A 20,000-nucleotide genomic window follows, 5' to 3' on the forward strand; every position below is an offset into this window, starting at 1 on the left:
AGAATAATTAGGATTCATTAAAAAAAAAGAAAGAAAATCAATGGTCCACTCACAAAAGAACCCACCCTTTCCCGCATCAGGCACTAATCTATCTTTAACGTCTAATTAGATCGGGTAATCATTCAAATTAAGAACAAAAGCTCGTTGCTTTTTATTTCACCAGAATTAGAGCCATAGGGCTCTATCCATTTATTCACTAGACCCAACTGTAAATGGGAATTTTTTTTTCACTTCCAAAAAGAAAAAAAATTTGTAACGATCCGGTAAGGATAAACTCAAAGTTCTACTTTAATTAAATAATAAATTAAATAATAAATTAAATAATAAATTAAATAATTAATAATTAAATAATAAAAAAAATAATAATATTTTATACGACATGCTGTTTTTTCCATTCATTACCTTTGAGGATCAGTCGTGGTCTTATAGACTCTACCAATAGTCTGGACGAATCTGTTGCTTCATCCAAATGTGTAAAAGATCATAGTCGCACTTAAAAGCCGAGTACTCTACCGTTGAGTTAGCAACCCGAATAAAATAAATAGGATATGTAAATACGGTCAAAATAAAAAAATCAATTGAATTGCACTGCACGACCCCGTCAAAACATTGAACTAGAACAAATCGAAAAGAAAGATTTGTTGATCAATTAAAAACACCAAAATACCAAAATGGACAGATCAGATTAAACAACAACAGATTCCCAATAGAGATGTCAAAATTGTGACAAACCACCATTTTATTTATCAATTTTCTTTTCTTTTTCGTTAAGAAAATACATCTTGTATGCCAGTAAATCCGGTAGGGCAAACCCATCATTTGACTGAAGTGAAGGAAAGAAAAAACCAATATGGGGTGGAGATAAACGGATCTATTTATCTACGATCGAATTATATTTCTTCGATGCACCATTGTCAATATGAATCCAATGTTAAGAAAACAAATTTAAGTAAATCAAATAAGGACTTGTGTTGGATTGGCACAACATAAACATAAATAATAAATTTGGATGAAAAAAAAAAATACGAAAGAGGTAAAGTAAAGAAAAAATCTCGGGTTTATTCAATCAATAGAGGTACAATAAGCAAGATTAACCCCTTATTTGTTGGTGGATTCCCGCAACAAACAAAACAAGAAAAAAAGTAAATTAAGTATGAATACAGCAAGAAAAAGGCAAATTGTGTGTAAATAATTACACAAAGATAGATACTAGTTACCCCCCCCTTTTTTTTTTATTTATTAATTTTGTTTTTTTCCTTTAATTAACTCGAATCGAAGTTCTTTCTTGAAATAATTCTGCCTTCCTTAAAATATCACAAACAGTTCCCGTAGGTTGAGCACCTTTTTCAAGGAAATATAGAATAAGAGGAACATTTAAATAAGTTTGATTCTTTATCGGATCGTAAAAACCTACTTTTCTAAGATCTCTTCCTTCTCTTCGGGATCGAACATCAATTGCAACGATTCGGTAGATGGCTCATTGGAATAGATGTAAATAAACAATGCCCCCCCTAGAAACGTATGGGAAGGTTTTCTCCTCATACGGCTCGAGAAAAAAGATTCTAAATTTCTGTATATGTATATAATGGCAAATGGATCCATAAAATCCATGATTAGGACTATGATTTGAGTCGTTTTTTTTTATTCCCTTACAGAAAAAAAGAAATTCATTCGTACTCATAACTCAAGTTGGGGTAATTCTGACAGAGGTTCGAAGGGAAACCCTTAGACATTTATTGAGCCGTCTCTAACCTCTTTTGTTTGTCTCATCTCGAATCTATTTTTATTCCTCATTCTGATTCAATTGTTGAGACAATTGAAATAGTGTTTACTTGTTCCCGGAATCCTTTATCTTTGCTTTGTGAAATCATTGGGTTTAGACATTACTTCGGTGATCCTTACTCCTTTCAAGAAGAGCAGCAACATACCTTTTTGTTTTTTGTTATTTTTTTCTATAGCTATAGAAATAGAATATGAAACGGTGGATTCCCTTGTGATACACTTTTGATCGAAATGGTTTTAACCAATTCTGAAAATTTTACTTTTTATTTTTCAAAACTTCTTTGATTTTTCGATTTTTTTAACCTTTCGATTTATATATTGAGGATATACTTACAAGTTGGTCTAACTTATTAATAGTTACTAACCCTAGATTCTTCCCCCCGATAAACGAATCAATCCTTTCTGCTCGAGCTCCATCATGTACTATTTACTTACAACCTAACACAAATTAGGTTCCTAACAGAGCAGAACAAACTATGTCGAGCTAAGAACATCTTCATTCCTATAGAAAATGATGGATGTAAGAATCCACAGCCGATCATGTCCTTCAAGTCGCACGTTGCTTTCTACCACATCGTTTCAAACGAAGTTTTACCATAACATTCCTCTAATTTTATTTCAAACCGGTATGTAATTGATTCAATATGGAATCATGAATAGTCATTGGCTCAACCGGTGTGTGTATACCGGTATATAATAGTACATACTTTCTATCTATCTATGGATAGATCTATCTATCTATGGATAGATAAGTATTCATCCGGGGAAGGCTCGGTAAGGATCCAATTTATTTAACTCTATATTCTATCATATGAATGAAACATATTTCTAAAAAAGACGAATAAATAAGTTTGCTTAAGACTTATTTACATCTTAAAAAGATTGTTCGGGACGATCAATCATGAAGGATCCATTTTTCTCGAACAAATAAACTATAAACCTCAAAAGAAGAACCTTTAATATTAATAGATTTGCAATCCCGGAACAAAATCAATTATTAATAAAATAAAACTTTTTTATTTTATACAATACGGATTTTGTTTTACTTCAGGTTCAAGAATTTTTCTTTTCCATCAATTCCATAAAGTCAAGTAGATGCAATATACGAATTTCCCCCCAATCGCTACATTACATTGATTTACATTATTCATTTGAACCGGATAAGATATAAGATGAACCAGATAAAATACAAAAAAATGGGGTCCAGATCAATTTCGTTTTTACTATTTTTTTCCCACACCAGTTTTAAGAAGTTTTAAGACCAGTGATGAAATTAGTAACCAAAAACTCCCTACTCTTTAGTCTCCACATAGACTGTGGAATTGGGATACCCCATTTATTTACTTTAGGCTTTTTACCCTTGTAAGGGAATAAAGAGGCCTTTCTTTCATTCACATTTCGATTCAGAATGCTTCATGTGAGAATTGACATTTCATAGATATGGGACATAAAGTTTCCAAAAGTAACTAACTTTAAAATGAATATTGAGTAGTACGAACATATCCTGAATGTGAATGATAAACCCAGAACTTCTTTTTTGAATTAAAAAAAAAGTATTTCCACCCACATTTGACACTTGATTACGTTTGTGAGAAACCAAATGAAAGAAAAAATATGATTCTAAGAATGATTCTTAGAATTCAGAACAATGTTCTCGTTAACAATTTTATGTTTCATGTGGGATACAATGTGATCCCATCTTTCGTTTCTGATGGAAACGATCTGGGACGGAAGGATTCGAACCTCCGAGTAACGGGACCAAAACCCGCTGCCTTACCGCTTGGCCACGCCCCATTTCGAATTTCTATTCGACACTAATAAACATTAATATTGGTATTGGTTATTCGTCAATTCCAACCCAATAAATACATTGGGGATATATTGTTGCTAGGATTCAACACATGTAGATATAGAATCAAAAAAATTCATTGATCATTACGTGGAATTCAGTTAAGATATTGTATGAAAATGGAATTCCTTGTATTCTCATTTGAGAATGGAAGGAAAGATTTTTTGACTTGTCTTTTTTTTCCCTTATAAAAAAAAACTCAATCAGAATAAAATTATCTAATCTACAAGAACGAAATTTTGTTATGCTTAATATCTTTAGTTTAATCTGCATCTGTCTTAATTCTATCTTTTATTTGAGTAGTTTTTTCTTCGCCAAATTGCCCGAAGCTTATGCCTTTTTAAATCCAATCGTAGATGTTATGCCTGTCATACCTGTACTTTTTTTTCTCTTAGCCTTTGTTTGGCAAGCTGCTGTAAGTTTTCGATGATTTAATACTCTGCTAAATTCATGATTTATTCGATAAATCAAAATTCGAAAAATTGATAAGACCAGATAAGTCTTACATTATGAACCCTCGATTCAAAAATCGAAATTCTTGTATATTGAATAACCACGGCGATGAATTTTGATCAACTTATTTCCTCGTTCTGACCTTACAGTGAGCAAAGACTTTATTAGGTTGCCTACAATACCTAATTATTCATATGACAAGAAATTTTTGATAACGAAGGAATCAAAATCTTATTCCAAAGAAATTCGTGAAAATGACTTTCTTTTCAAAAAACACTTCATTTTTTTGGGGGTGTCATGTCAAAACAAAATAGTGTATGTGGTAAAAAATAAGTAACCTATTCCCTTTTTCAAAAAAAAGATCTTGGAGATTGTGTAATGCTTACTCTCAAACTATTCGTTTATACAGTAGTGATATTCTTTATTTCTCTCTTCATCTTCGGATTTTTATCCAATGATCCAGGGCGTAATCCTGGACGTGAGGAATAAAAAAAAGATATTTTTAGTTTTTCCTGCTTTTTCTAAATTTTTTTTCTTATGATTTTATCTATTCCATACATTTACCTATGATAAAATCAAGGGATCGAAATTCCTTCGAATTCGAAAGTCTTCAAGTAATAAGAAGAAGCGGAGAGAGAGGGATTCGAACCCTCGGTACGAATAACTCGTACAACGGATTAGCAATCCGCCGCTTTAGTCCACTCAGCCATCTCTCCCCATCCCCATCCCCATTTAAAAATGGAAAATTTTTATGTGATGTGACACGTGAAGTAAAGATATATAAAAATATAAAATAGATAAATAAAAAAGTAAAACAATTATATAACATATAAATTATATAACATATATAAATAAACATTATAATATAACTTATAAAGATATATAAAAAGAACAATAAAGTAATATATATCTATATAGGAATAGGATAAATATATATATATATAGAAGAAATTTGATCAGGAATTCAATTTAGATAATGATTCGAAACGGATATCCCAAATAGAAAAATACCCTACTTCTTTTATTTTGTACGAAAGGTTTATTCCCCGGCTTGGTTTAAGTACTGGCCGGGCCAGGCCAGTATTTCCATAGATAAAATGATTTAATAATGATTTGATATCAATCAAAATACTTGTTGAAGTGTCATTTCTTATTATTAATACTTAATATTATTACTTAATATTATTACTTAATATTATTAATATGAAATTAATATATTTTAATATGAAATTAATATATTTTTTTATTTTCTTTTTATCAATTTATTACTTACTGGAAAAGAAACTGGAATAATAAATATATAAATATATGTATATATATTTATATATTTATTATGTACATATATATGTACATATATTAAACAATAAAAATTATTAAAATGAAAAAAAATATCAAATATTAAACACACATATTTATAAACGTAGTTATAATATAACTCATTTATTTGTTCAAGAGACAAGCTTTATTTGAACAATTGAGATCCAATTGACCCGAATTCTTAATTCATAAGTAAGATCTGGCAGTTGAAAGAGAAGTTGAAAAAAAAAATAAACCATGTATGCAGATTTCATCCTTTCAATGATCCAGCTTCAATGATTCTTTCAGACCGGGACTGTCAGTAATGACTTCGTATCAAACGAAAAGAAAAGTATAATATAACTATAACTTTTTTTATGTTATTTAAGTAAGCTTTCTGCTCTTCGCCCATTTAAGTCTAAGTCCCCGGCGGGACGAAGCGTCAACGCTCAAATTTTCATGATTCTGATGCTATCTTGATTGCGCCTCACTCTTTTGTTCGACAAATGGTCCATTCATATACAATAATAAATATATAGCGGGTATAGTTTAGTGGTAAAAGTGTGATTCGTTCTATCAAAAACTTAAATAGTTAAGGGGTCTTTCAGTTTTTTTCATATTCCGATCAAAAACTTTATTTCTTAAAAAGGTTTAATCCTTTACCTCTCAATAGTATATTTGAGGAAGAATATACATTCTCACGATTTGTATCCAAAGGCCAATTAGAAATTGAATAAAAAAGATTGGATTATGGATATGGAGTCGCGAAGCATAATTTTTTTGGATTGGATTAACTCTTCCAATTGAATGAGTATGAATAAAGGATCTATGGATGAAGATACAAAAGTTTATTTCCAATCGTAACTAGATCTTCAATTTTTTTTTGTAAAAGGGAAATTGAAGCCAAATAGCTATAAAATGATGGTTTTGGTTTACTAGAACCATCAGCATATTGTTTCAGCTCGGTGGAAACCAAATTCTTTTCCTCAGGATCCTGCGAGTGGAAATAGGGAACGAAGTAACTAGACTAAATGGATTTAGTATAATCCCCCTCCTCTAGAGGGATCATCTAGAAAGCAAGTAGCTTTGGATGGATTCATACAGAAAAGCTAACATAGATGTTATGGATCTAATTTTTCTCTTTGGGAATACATCGATCTTCTATAAAGGAGCCGAATGAAACCAAAATTTCATGTTCGGTTTTGAATTAGAAACGTTAAAAATGATCAACCAACGTCGACTATAACCCCTAGCCTTCCAAGCTAACGATGCGGGTTCGATTCCCGCTACCCGCTCTATATTCTTTATTATATATGCCCTTTATTATACATACATCATCGATTTGGATATGCATCCTTGTTTTTTATTCCCTAAAATATTTTCCGTGTAATCGTTTTTTATCCGAACAAGAGAAAGGAAGAATACGAAAGAAGAAAATAGGAACGAAAAGCGTCCATTGTCTAATGGATAGGACAGAGGTCTTCTAAACCTTTGGTATAGGTTCAAATCCTATTGGACGCAATTTATTTCCATCTATCTTTTTTAAATGGCTATACCAAGAAACCTTTTTTGAATGATTCGAATCAGAAATATTTCTCAATGAGTATTCTTGTACTAAGAATAAGAGGGAGAAGTTGACGCTTGTTCCTGAAGTAAAAACAGTTCGATCTGTTCCTGAATAGCTTCCCTCAAAAGGGCTTCCGCTTGCTCGGTGAATGTCTTGGTAGAAGATATAATTTCTTGGAATTGAGGTTTATTCTTTTTTAAGTAGGTACGTAACTGAACGAGAAATTTCTTTACCTGTCCAATTTCTAACGGATCAAGATATCCATTCGCTCCGGTATAAATAGTAACTATCTGTTCTTCCACCGTGAGAGGGTCTGATTGGGATTGTTTAAGCAACTCACGTAATCGTTGACCTCTTGCCAATTGATTCTGAGTAGCTTTATCGAGATCAGAAGCGAATTGTGCAAAGGCTTCTAACTCTGCGAATTGCGCTAGTTCCAATTTTGATTTGCCAGCTACTTGTTTCATGGCTTTAATTTGAGCTGCGGATCCCACTCTGGAAACAGAAATACCCACATTAATAGCGGGTCGGATTCCAGCATTGAATAGATCGGCGGATAAGAATATTTGTCCATCTGTAATGGAAATTACATTAGTAGGAATATAAGCTGAAACGTCCCCAGATTGAGTCTCAACTATTGGTAAAGCAGTCATACTCCCTTCACCTAAACGAGAATTTGATTTAGCGGCTCTTTCCAAAAGGCGCGAATGCAAATAAAAAACATCTCCTGGATAAGCTTCACGACCAGGGGGTCTTCTTAATAGAAGAGACATTTGTCGATAAGCTTGTGCCTGCTTGGAGAGATCATCATAAATTATTAAAGTATGTTTTTTACGGTACATAAAATATTCAGCCAGAGCCGCTCCCGTATAAGGAGCGAGGTATTGTAATGTAGCAGGTGAATCCGCCGTTTGGGCTACCACAATGGTGTATTCCATCGCCCCTCGTTCCTGAAAAGTAGTCACTACCTGAGCCACAGAAGATGCTTTTTGACCAATAGCTACATAAACACATATCACATTTTGCCCTTTTTGGTTAAGAATCGTATCTGTAGCTACTGCTGTTTTTCCAGTCTGTCTATCCCCAATAATTAATTCTCGCTGACCGCGTCCTATAGGGATCATCGAATCGATAGCAATAAGCCCCGTTTGAAGAGGTTCATATACAGAACGTCTCGAAATAATACCTGGGGCAGGAGATTCAATTAACCGAGATTCAGAAGCTGAAATTTCACCTCTCCCATCAATAGGTTTAGCCAGAGCATTTATAACACGACCCAAATAAGCCTCACTCACAGGTATCTGAGCAATTCTTCCTGTTGCTTTTACAGAACTTCCTTCTTGTATCATCAAACCATCACCCATTAATACAACGCCAACATTATTTGATTCCAAATTCAGAGCAATTCCTATTGTACCCTCTTCAAATTCTACTAATTCACCTGCCATTACTTCATCAAGACCATGGATACGAGCAATGCCATCGCCCACTTGAAGTACGGTACCGGTATTCACAATCTTTACTTCTCTATTATATTGTTCAATACGTTCACGGATAATATTTCTAATTTCGTTGGCTCGAAGGGTTACCATTAGTGTTTTTTTTATTCTTTTTCGAAAGCAAAGGGAAAAAATAATGCCTAAACTCTAAACTAAAGTAAAAGTAAAAGGGCTAATCTGTTATTTCTTCCATGGCCCCTAGAATGCCAATATTAGCACGGATCGTACGGAAATGTAACTCACTATTCAAACAACTATTCAGAGTTCCTAGAGCTCCTTGTAAGGCTTGTTGAAAAACTCGTTGTCGGACCTGATTAATCGCTCTTTGTTGTTCAAAATGAAGGGTTTCATTTTTGTAATTTTCTAATCGTTCCAAAGTGTCACAAGTAGCATTAATCAAATTTTCTTTTTCTCGTTCTATCTCAGAGTATCCATTCATTCGATACTCATCTGCTTCTATTTCTACTTTCCGTAAGCGAGTCCTGGCTCTTTCGAGCTGCTCAATGGCCCCTCTACGTAATTCTTCCGAATTTCGAATAGTACTCAAGATCCTCTGTTTTCGATTATCTAATAAATCATTTAATGAAAGTAGATTATCTTACCATTAATTTCACAACTTCCATAATCTCTTCCCGAACCAAACATGAATCTTTCGATTCATTTGGCTCTCACGCTCAATTATTTATTTTATGTTATGGGCATTCCCATATCTTTTTTTTTTAATGTAATGAGCCTACCCTCTCTTTTCTGTTTATATTCAAAAACATCGAAACTGATATAAGACCAGAATATTAGGAGGACTCTTCCGACCAGACAAAAATCTATAATTGTCAGCAAAGTTCTTTCTTTATTTGTATTTGTTCTTTATTTGTATTTGTTCTTTATTTAATTTAAAATTTAAATTTACAATTTATTTCTATATTTTTTTTATTTCCTTTTTTTCTTCAAATCCAAAAATTCCTATTTTTTTTTTACGTAGGTCGTCGATTCGGCATTGGAAAAAAGAGCAAGATGCCCATTTTTTTAATAAATGGTTCAAATCATTTTATCGATATGAGTGTTCTATATCAGATAAATTACCAACTATTCATTTTTAAACCATTTCGGTACGTTAGTACCGGTAGAAAGAGTACCATGTTTTGCCTGGACTTCAAACAGTTTAGCTTTAACCATGTTAATGGTCTCACATTATTGGTTGATAGAGAATCAAATTTACCAATAAGTCACGAAATGCTATGGTTCTTACATATGATTTCTTAATTTATTCAGAAATAATTCGTTGAGATCGTGCACTTTTTTTCCTATTTATCCTATAAAATGAATAAAATACCATAAATAAAGTGCAGTCGGATGGATCCAACCTATTCTTGAAATACACAACTCGCACACACCCCCTTTCCAAAAAAAATCAATACACCAAGCACTACACTTAGATTTATTGGATTTGTTGCTAAAATATCGGTATTAAACCCGAAACTCCCGGCGGATGGCCAGTGACCCAAGGAAAGGAAAGAATCGGTTCCATTTTTCATATGCTCTCCTCTTATAGATAGGACTAACAAAGAACAGAGTTCTTTTTGTATCACTTCGTCGTCCCTTTTTTGATCGATTTCTTTTTATTATATAAATTTTATTTCCATTTTTTTTTAATGGGAGTAGATTAAATCTAGTAATTTAATTTGATAATTTTTAAATTTCTTACTTGAAGTTTCCAATCCAATAAAATACTTATTAGGTTAAGTCTTGGGTCTCATGTCAATTGTGAAATATCTCGTTTGTTGAAACGATTCCTAAAAAAAGTAAAAAAAAGGTTTCCATTGTACTAAGCTAAGGACGCGAAGGAAGAAAACGAGCGGATCCAGTAATTACTCATCCTCAAAACAGTCCTTCCTTTCTTGGGGTATTGTCTCAACAAATAAATAATTGTAGGAGTAAAGCGTTGATATAATTAGAAGAAGCAAACAGCAATTCTGAGTTAATAAAATAAGAAAAAAGTATAGCGAATTAAAAAAATAAGAAAAAAAGTATAGTATGTAAGGTACTTTTTTACATTTCTAGGATTAAACAAAAGGATTCGCAAACAAAAGCGCTAACGCCACGACCAGTCCATAAATTGTTAAAGCTTCCATAAAAGCTAGACTAAGCAATAAAGTACCTCGTATTTTACCCTCTGCTTCTGGTTGTCTCGCAATACCTTCTACAGCTTGGCCTGCAGCAGTACCTTGACCAACTCCAGGTCCAATAGAAGCAAGCCCTACGGCCAATCCAGCAGCAATAACGGAAGCGGCAGAAATCAGTGGATTCATGGTAAGTTCCTCGCACCAAAAAAAAAGAAATGGTTAATGATACAATCAACCAATGAATTTTTACTTAATTTTTTTATCATTTTTTTTCATTAAGATTTTATCATTAAGATCTATCTGATTAAGATCTATCGGGTCGAAATAACTAAAAACTCCGAATTGAAATGGTAATATTACTGAATCGTCAGAACTATTTCGATATCTCATTTTGAGTTTCTACCCATAATGGAGTTTTTGTAAATACATATGTATACGGTTCTAGTTATTGCATTTCTTTGTTTCGAAACATTCTTTCATTCAATTCTTCTTTCCTTTCTTTTTTCTTCTAGATACTATCCTTGAGTTCATCTCTTTTTTGCATTTCATTCAATCCACAATCGCAGACGAAACAGAAAGACTTATATTGGAACTATATAAATGCAGTGAACCGCAATCAAATCAATCAATAATATATATATATATAGGGTATATAATAATATATATATATATATTAGGAATAGTCCTATATAACTAGTAAATATCTAATATCACATATACATTTGTTTCTTCCATAACGTAAACCACCCGCATTTTATATTTTATATTGAATCGGATTCTAGAATCATTCCTCGAAACAGACACAGGGGCTGGACTTATAGAGATTACATACATCTAGTGTGACCCCCCCAACCCATCTTTTTTTTTACAATTCCGCAATATCGTCTATCTTTTTTCCTACGACTCTAGGTCGTATATTCATACGTATTTGTATTTGTATCTATTATGTTCCCCAACCAAGTGGATTATCTTGAATCATGCATGAATTGGGATAAGCTTAAAAAAGACTATTTCGAAAACTAGTCAATGATGACCCTCCATGGATTCACCTATATAAGCCGCGGCTAACGTTGCAAAAATAAGAGCTTGAATACCACTTGTAAATAATCCAAGAAGCATAACAGGTATAGGAACTACTGAAGGGACTAAAGAAACAAGAACAACAACTACTAATTCATCAGCCAATATATTCCCGAAAAGTCGAAAACTAAGAGATAAAGGTTTTGTGAAATCTTCTAGGATGTTAATTGGTAAAAGTATTGGGGTTGGTTGAATGTATTTTCCGAAATAACCCAATCCTTTTTTGGTAAGACCCGCATAAAAATATGCCGCTGACGTGGGTAAAGCTAAAGCAACAGTAGTATTTATATCATTCGTAGGCGCAGCTAACTCCCCATGAGGTAATTGTATGATTTTCCAAGGTAAAAGAGCACCTGACCAGTTAGAAACAAAAATAAATAAGAACATAGTTCCAATAAAGGGAACCCAAGGACCATATTCTTCTCCAATCTGAGTTTTGCTCAAATCTCGAATAAATTCAAGGACATATTCGAAGAAATTCTGACCGTCGGTCGGAATGGTTTGTGGATTCCGAACAGCTATGATGACTGAACCTAATAAGATAGCAATTACGACCCAAGAAGTGATAAGTACTTGGGCATGGATTTGTAAACCTCCTATTTGCCAATAGAAATGTTGGCCTACTTCTACACCCGATATATCGTATAACCCTTTGAGTGTTTTAATGGAACATGGTATAACATTCATATTGTCCTCTGACAGAAATTGAACTTCAAAAAAAGGAATTATTTTGATTCAACCATCTATTTCTCAACTCATTAACTTGAATCATTAATCGTATATTTTATTTACGATACCAAGAAATTACATAACATCATAACATAATATCAATATCCCCAGTACTTTTTTTATCTCTTTTTAAAAATTCAAAAAAAATAGTACCGATCCAATAAATCTATGGAGTTGCCAAATAATTAACTAATCTTATTATTCTTAATGATAATCAACGATTTCTTATATAGCTAGAACGACCCTCACAAATTGCAGATACTAATTTGTTAAGAATCAATCGGATTGAAGCTATAGCGTCATCATTTGCTGGAATCGAAATATCTGCGAGATCTGGGTCACAATTTGTATCGATTAAACAAATTGTCGGAATCCCCAAAATGACACATTCTCGAAGAGCCGTATATTCTTCTTGCTGATCAACGATGATCACAATATCAGGCAACCCCGTCATATATTTGATCCCGCCGAGATATGTTTGCAAGGTAGATAATTTTCTCTTCAACATTGCTGCATCTCTTTTGGAGAGACAGTTGAGTTTCCCCATCTTTTGTTCTGCTCTTAAGTCCCTGAACTTGTGAAGTCTCGTTTCCGTAGTGGACCAATTCGTTAACATACCACCAAGCCATTTTTTATTAACATAATGACACCGAGCCCTTATTGCAGCTGATGCTACTGAATCCACTGCTTTATTTTTTGTACCAACGATTAAGAAGTTTTTTCCCCTACTTGCTGCATCAAAAACTAAATCACAGGTTTCTGATAAAAAACGAGCAGTTCTAGTGAGATTTGTAATATGAATACCTTTACGCTTTGCAGAGATGTAAGGGGCCATTCTAGGATTCCATTTCTTAGTACCATGACCAAAATGAACTCCTGCTTCCATCATCTCTTCCAAATTGATGTTCCAATATCTTCTTGTCATTTTTCCCCAGACTTCCTTTTTTTTTTAACAAAGAGACGAGGTAACCTGAAATAAATAATTGTTCCGATGGAACCTTCTACGGGGGATTGACCGTTGATACACGACCCAAACCATTAATTTCTTTTAATTACTTATTTTATTTTTTACCAAATCAATAATCGGACCAGATAATTGAAAAATAGTTAAAGTGAAAGAAAAGAATCTGCTCTTAGGAATCATTAAATCGCGTAAATGATTGTTCTGATGTCTCATGGAAATTTGTCTCATGGAAATTGTTTTGGGCGTAAGAACAAAATAATTCTCTATGGTGTAACAAAATATCTCTTATTTCCAAATGAATGTTCTTGTCTTGCCTTGAAGGGTGTACTAATTTTTGGAATCCGGTACCAACAGGTATAATCCCCCCCAGAACAACGTTCTCTTTCAGGCCTTTCAACCAATCAATACGACCTCGTAGAGCAGCTTTTGCTAAAACTCGAGCGGTTTCTTGAAAACTTGCTTCGGATATGAAACTTTGAGTATTTAGAGATGCCCTCGTTATTCCCAATAAGATTGCCCGATAACAGATCGCTTCGTCCAAAGCACGCCCTGCTCGTTCCGCTCGCAAAAAGCCGATTAATTCTCCAGGTAAAAAAACATTAGACATTCCATCTTCTGAAACCAACACTTTTGATGTTACTTGACGTACAATAATTTCTATATGTCTATTATGGATCTGTACCCCCTGGGATCGATAAACCTTTTGGATCTTATTAACCAAAGAGATACGACTTTGGGCTATGGTTAGCTCAGCTCCAATCAAGAATCCCCAGGGGATTCCAAGAATTCTTTGTATACGTTCGTTCCAACCTTCAACTCTCCTTTCTAGGTTCATCGATATTGAATCAATCGAACGCACTTCTAAGATTTGTTCCACTTTTGGAAGACCTTGCGTTATGTCACCAGATCTCGATTTTTCATATATAAATGTAACTAATGTATCTCCTTCGTAAAGTATTTCTCCATAATGGCTATGAACAGTTGCTCCTGGAGTGGCCAAATAGGGTTTAGCTGATCTTATAACTAAGGAGTCAACATGAACAATTAAAATTTGACCAGATTTTTTTACGTGTGATTCGTATTTGAATAGACATACATTTTCGCAAATAAATTGTCCAAGGCTAATTATTGTAGATGTCTCTTCACAATAATCGTGATGGAGAAAGCACCAATTCAAATGGAATGGATTCAAAATTATGTTACCGCATGGATCGGGATTATAAATCCTCCTATTTTCATCTATTAAACAGTATTTAAGTACTTGGAAAGTCTGTTTAAAATTGTCAAGTAACAAATATTTTTTTAACAAGATATGATTATGAGTTATTAAATAGTAAGATGAAAAAAAATTCGCTATTTTAGGGACAATAGTCCCTAAGGGACCCAGCAAATCCCTAATTTGGATTATGGGATCTGATTCTTTTGTCACATTGTTATATTTCGAACCATTGAATGGACCAATTCGAGAACAATTGGATGATGACAAAATTATCAAAGATTGGCATTCATTATTTCGATTCAACAACGTACCAATACCAATAGTTCCTTGATGTTGGGTAAGTGATTGAATCTTCGCCTTGGAATAAAAAGGATTGATATTGGTGCGATCTAATCTATTATCGGAAATCAATACGGAACTTGCCCTATCATACCTTTTTCCGGTATACGAAATAGTGGAATTGACTAACTCAATTCTTATGAAATCGCGAATCAGATCATTTGTCCTTACCTCAACAAAGGAAGCATGAACCTCTTCTATAGAACCATTTTTTTCTTGGTCCCAATTCAATACTAAGCAAGTCCGAACTAATTGAATACTTGTGTGATAAATTCCTCGAATTGACTTGCCATTTCCATAAAGGATATAATTGACAACTCTAAGTTGGACATTATCCTTTCCTGCAAGAGATCCCGAGGGAAAAGTGTTGCTAAATTTATCCCATCAGCTATTTCATATGTGACTACGGACCGAACCGAAACAAAATACTTTTTCTTGGTGGGTGTGATCCGTTGGACATAGATCCAATTTTTCAATTTTTTTGATTTCTTAGAATTTTTTTTTTCCGTCTCTGGTGGTATCAAAATGCCGCAGTGCCTGGATATCTTATCTGTTTCTCCAGGAAAATGAATATCTCCAGAAAAGATTTTCAGTTCAATACTTTTTTTTTTTCTCTCCACTCGGACTAATCCGCCTACCCGGCTTCTTGTATTTAAAGCGAGTTGTGTATCTACTCCAATGATACTATTGTTCCGGACCATTATGAACGAAGATCCGGGTAAGATATGCACTTCTTCGAGAATGAAAAAAAACCGATCTACTTTCTGGTATTTCGGACTAAATTCTTTTGCTCTTCGATACTCAATCAAATCCTCTTTTTTTATGATTGAATCTACCTCTATGGTCCCATATTTAGTAATTCCTGAACTATTTCTTCTGTATCGTGGATCATCAAAATAAGCAAGAATACTATTTCTACGTAAAATACCATTTATGGGTATTTCAATCGAAATACCAAAACAGGGCATTAGTTCTTTATCTCGTTCTTGATCATATTGTAATGGGATAATGAATCTATTTCTTCGTTTTTTCGCCAAGAAATCAGAATTTTCTTGGAGAATAGAAGGATATATGAAATTCCAATGACCATTGGATATGATTCGATCAGGTCTTGAATAGTCAAGAATTTCCCTATCTTTTTTACCAGAAGTATCCAACAATTTATGTCTTACTCGATGATTAGTCATTGAGGGGTCAAAGATATATCTTTCTTCGAAAGAAAAAGAATGAACATTCATTTGATCTTGATCTTTGTGGAGCGAAAAAGACACTATACTGGATCTGCACGGACCTCCTGCTAATATCCATAAATGACTTGTTTTTGGTAATAGATGAACATTACCATGTGTATATTCAGATGCATGGTGGACATCGGTACTCCAGTGCATTTCTCCCTCTGATTCAGAATAAATATGTTTTCGTACCTTCTCTTTAAAACGAAAAGTAGACGTTCCGGCACGAATCTCAGCAATCACTTGTTCTGATTCTACATATTGATCATTTTGAACTAAAATCAAACTTTTTGGTGGAATATTCACATTATGGATAATATCCCGAGTCTCAATAGTTACATACAAGTCTATAGAACATAGAAAAGCAGGATGCCCATGACGGGTACGTGTGGGATAAACCAAATCCTCATTGAATTTTATTTTTCCATTAGAAGGAGCTCGTACATGTTCGGCAGTATCACCTGTGAATACTCCACCGGTATGAAAAGTTCTTAATGTTAGTTGAGTCCCTGGTTCCCCAATTGATTGACCCGCAATAATACCTACGGCTTCTCCCAATTCGACCAGGTCGCCGTGAGTGGGACTCCGACCATAACATAATTGACAGATCCAAGATGCACTCTTGCAAGTAAAGGGGGTTCGAATATATATTGGTTGTGCCCGAAAGGTTATGAATCGATTGACAAGTCCAATCCCAATATCTTGATTTCGAGCGGCAATGCATCGTAGACCCATATATATATTGTCTGCTAATACACGACCAATTAGTGTTTGGACAAAAATTTTTTCCGTCATCCCATTTCGAGGACTCACGGAAATACCTCGGATAGTACCACAATCCGTTCTACGTACAATAATGTGTTGAACTACTTCAACAAGTCTACGCGTGAGGTATCCGGCATCTGATGTTCGTACAGCAGTATCTACAACTCCTTTGCGGGCTCCGTAGCAGGAAATTATATATTCTGTCAAAGAAAGCCCTTCGCGTAAATTGCTTTGAATGGGTAAATCAATCATTTGTCCTTGGGGATCCGACATTAATCCTCTCATACCTACTAATTGGTGTATCTGAGATGCATTTCCTCTAGCTCCCGAAAAGGACATCAGATGGACTGGATTAGAAGGATCAGTCATCCGAAAATTAGGATTCATTTCTTGTCTCAAATATTCACTTGTAGCATACCATATCTCAATGGATTGACGTAATTTTTCTACCGCATGTACATTTCCATAATGATGGTGTTTTTCAAAAATAAAACTTTGTTGTTCAGTGTCTTGGACTAACCATCCCTTAGAAGGTATTGTTAAAAGATCATCAATTCCTAATGAAATAGATGTAGCAGTGGCTTGCTGGAAACCCAAAGTCTTTACTTGATCCAGGATGTGTGATGTATATGCCATTCCGAAATGATCTATTAATCTGCTAATAAGTCGTTTCATAGCAGTTCCATTTATCACTTTATTGTGAAAGACCAGATCAGCCCGTTCTGCCATAAGTACCTCTATATTCTGCTGAGTAGGATTCGACAATGGGCCTGAGTCAGTGATTCGAAAACTTCCTTTCCTCAATCTCAATCTTGATTCACGCAAAAATTCAGAAATTATGATACCAGTGAAACTGGAGAGACCCGAATCCCTACGGGCACGGGCATCACCTAATCTAATTTATTAGTTTAGATAGCGTATGAATAGGCCCGACAAAACCCCTGTATGGCTTCTTCTATTTCTCGATAAAAAGAAATATGACCAAGAGTGGTTCGAATGTATATACAATGGATTTCTTTTTTTACACTTCCTACTATTAGATAGTGCTCATAAATCTCATGATAAGTACCCAAAGATTCATATTGAACTTCGATGGGAACTTCTCTTGAGCCAATGACACGTTGATCTAGTCTCCATCGGAGCCACAAAGGACTATCTAAACTGATTCGTTTCTGCCGATAAGCTCCAAGTACATCATAGGAACTAGAAAAATACAGTTCTTTCTCTTTCGTATACTTATAGTCATTATTGTCAACTGTATTATTTTGATAGTTTCCGCGATTATATGGATTATGCCTATTTGCACAAATACCTCTACGATTCCTGATCGTTAATACATAGAGTCCGATAAGCATATCTTGAGTTGGTACGGAAATGGGATCCCCAATAGCTGGAGACAAGAGATTTATATGAGAAAACATAAGTAAACGAGCCTCCGCTTGAGCTTCCAAAGATAAAGGTACATGAACAGCCATTTGATCTCCATCAAAGTCTGCATTGAAACCCTTACAAACTAATGGGTGTAAACAAATAGCGCGCCCCTCCACTAAAATGGGTTGGAAGGCCTGTATGCCTAATCTATGCAAGGTGGGTGCTCTATTCAACAATACAGGATGCCCCCGCATAACTTCTTGAAGTATTTCCCATACAATCAGTTCTTTTTCCCGAATTTGACTTTTAGCAATCCCTATGTTAGAAGCAACATGTTGTCTGATTAGACCACGAATTAAAAATGTTTGGAAAAGCTCTATTGCTATTTCTCGAGGTAATCCACATTGATGTAATGAAAGAGAAGGACCCACAACAATGACGGAACGTCCCGAATAATCGACCCGTTTACCAAGCAGAGTCTCACGAAATCTTCCTTCTTTGCCTTCAATTACATCTGAAAATGACTTGTAAACTTTATTATGACCATCCCTCATTGGTTGTCCCCGGATCCCATTATCAAGAAGTGTATCCACGGCTTCTTGTACCAATTTCTCCTGACACATTACTAATTCCCCTGGCGTAGATCTACTTGTTGCTAATAGATCGGTAAGAGTATTGTTCCGATAGATAACTCTTCTATAGAGTTCATTAATATCCGAACTCATTAGTTTACCCCCATCTGTCTGAATGATTGGTCTCAACTCGGGAGGAAGAACTGGTAATAAGCACAAAACCATCCATTCTGGTTCTACATTTGTTCGAATAAAATGTTTAGCTAATTCCGTGCGTCTAACCAAAAAATCCTTTCTTCTTCTAATTTTTCTATCTTCCCATTCATTTCCAGTGGACCCCTCATCTCCTAATTCCTTCCATTCTACCAATGAATTATCTATAATAATTCGCAAATCTGAATCGGATAATTGTTCTCTGATAGCACCTGCTCCTGTAGAGATTTCTCGATTTCGAAATGTCTCGAAGCCTTGAGTAGTAAAAAAAAGTGGGATGGTGTATTTCCGGGATTGGATTTCATATTCGAATGAACCTCGTAATCGTAAGAAAGTAGGTTTTTTAGATATGGGCCTAGCAAAAGAAAAATCGAGATAGGTTCCTATAGGATTGGATTTCCCCCTTTAAAATCGGACGTGAAGGTTTCCTCTCATCCGGCTCAAGTAGTTACAGCAAAAAAAGGGGTTCTTTCTTATTTTTAAACTTTGTTTTGTTCGATAAAACCCTACCCTACAAAGAGCTACTCCTTACTCAAGTTCCCAGTAAGGACCAACCTTTCATTGATTCATTCTTTTTTTTTTACTTTAAAAAAATTTTCTGAATTACTTATGACAAAATGGAAATGTGAAATTTTTGAGTAGTCTACTTCCCCTCAAATGATGAATCCCCTTAAAGGGGATACTTTGGGACTCGTAAGGGATTTACTTGTCTATATATCATTCCCTTCGACCTTTTAGGTCTCTACTCACCTCGATGGTTATGCCATGATGTCCTTTGAAGTATATATGCGATAAATAGACTCCAGTAACCATGCTATATATATTTGCTTGCTTAAAGAGAATCTCTCTCTAAAAGAAATGGAATGGCTAATTCCACGAAAAAGTCTTTTTTTTTTCACGAGGTATAACTAGCAATTCCTATTTATCTGTTATAGAATCGACCATGGATC

General features: G+C 34.4%; 1 protein-coding gene and 2 non-coding genes across 3 annotated transcripts; 1 reads left to right on the top strand and 2 right to left on the bottom strand.

Moving 5' to 3' along the window:
- Positions 1-4,712: 4,712 nt before the first annotated feature.
- Positions 4,713-4,800, bottom strand: TRNAS-GCU (transfer RNA serine (anticodon GCU)). The gene has a single exon. It is a non-coding gene; the product is annotated as a tRNA-Ser (tRNA).
- A 2,029-nt stretch (positions 4,801-6,829) lies between these two features.
- On the top strand, positions 6,830-6,901 carry TRNAR-UCU (transfer RNA arginine (anticodon UCU)). The gene has a single exon. It is a non-coding gene; the product is annotated as a tRNA-Arg (tRNA).
- Positions 6,902-8,606: 1,705 nt separating this feature from the next.
- On the bottom strand, positions 8,607-11,564 carry LOC140854585 (ATP synthase subunit b, chloroplastic-like). Its single transcript, XM_073250543.1, has 2 exons — positions 9,834-11,564; positions 8,607-9,043 (listed from the first exon to the last, which is right to left on the bottom strand). Exons 1-2 carry the CDS (start codon positions 9,976-9,978, stop codon positions 8,619-8,621), a joined length of 570 nt encoding a protein of 189 aa, XP_073106644.1. The 5' UTR covers positions 9,979-11,564; the 3' UTR covers positions 8,607-8,618.
- Positions 11,565-20,000: the final 8,436 nt, after the last annotated feature.

The sequence above is a fragment of the Elaeis guineensis genome, unplaced genomic scaffold (assembly GCF_000442705.2).
Source record: "Elaeis guineensis isolate ETL-2024a unplaced genomic scaffold, EG11 Super_Scaffold_1000265, whole genome shotgun sequence".
NCBI classification, from domain to species: domain Eukaryota; kingdom Viridiplantae; phylum Streptophyta; class Magnoliopsida; order Arecales; family Arecaceae; genus Elaeis; species Elaeis guineensis.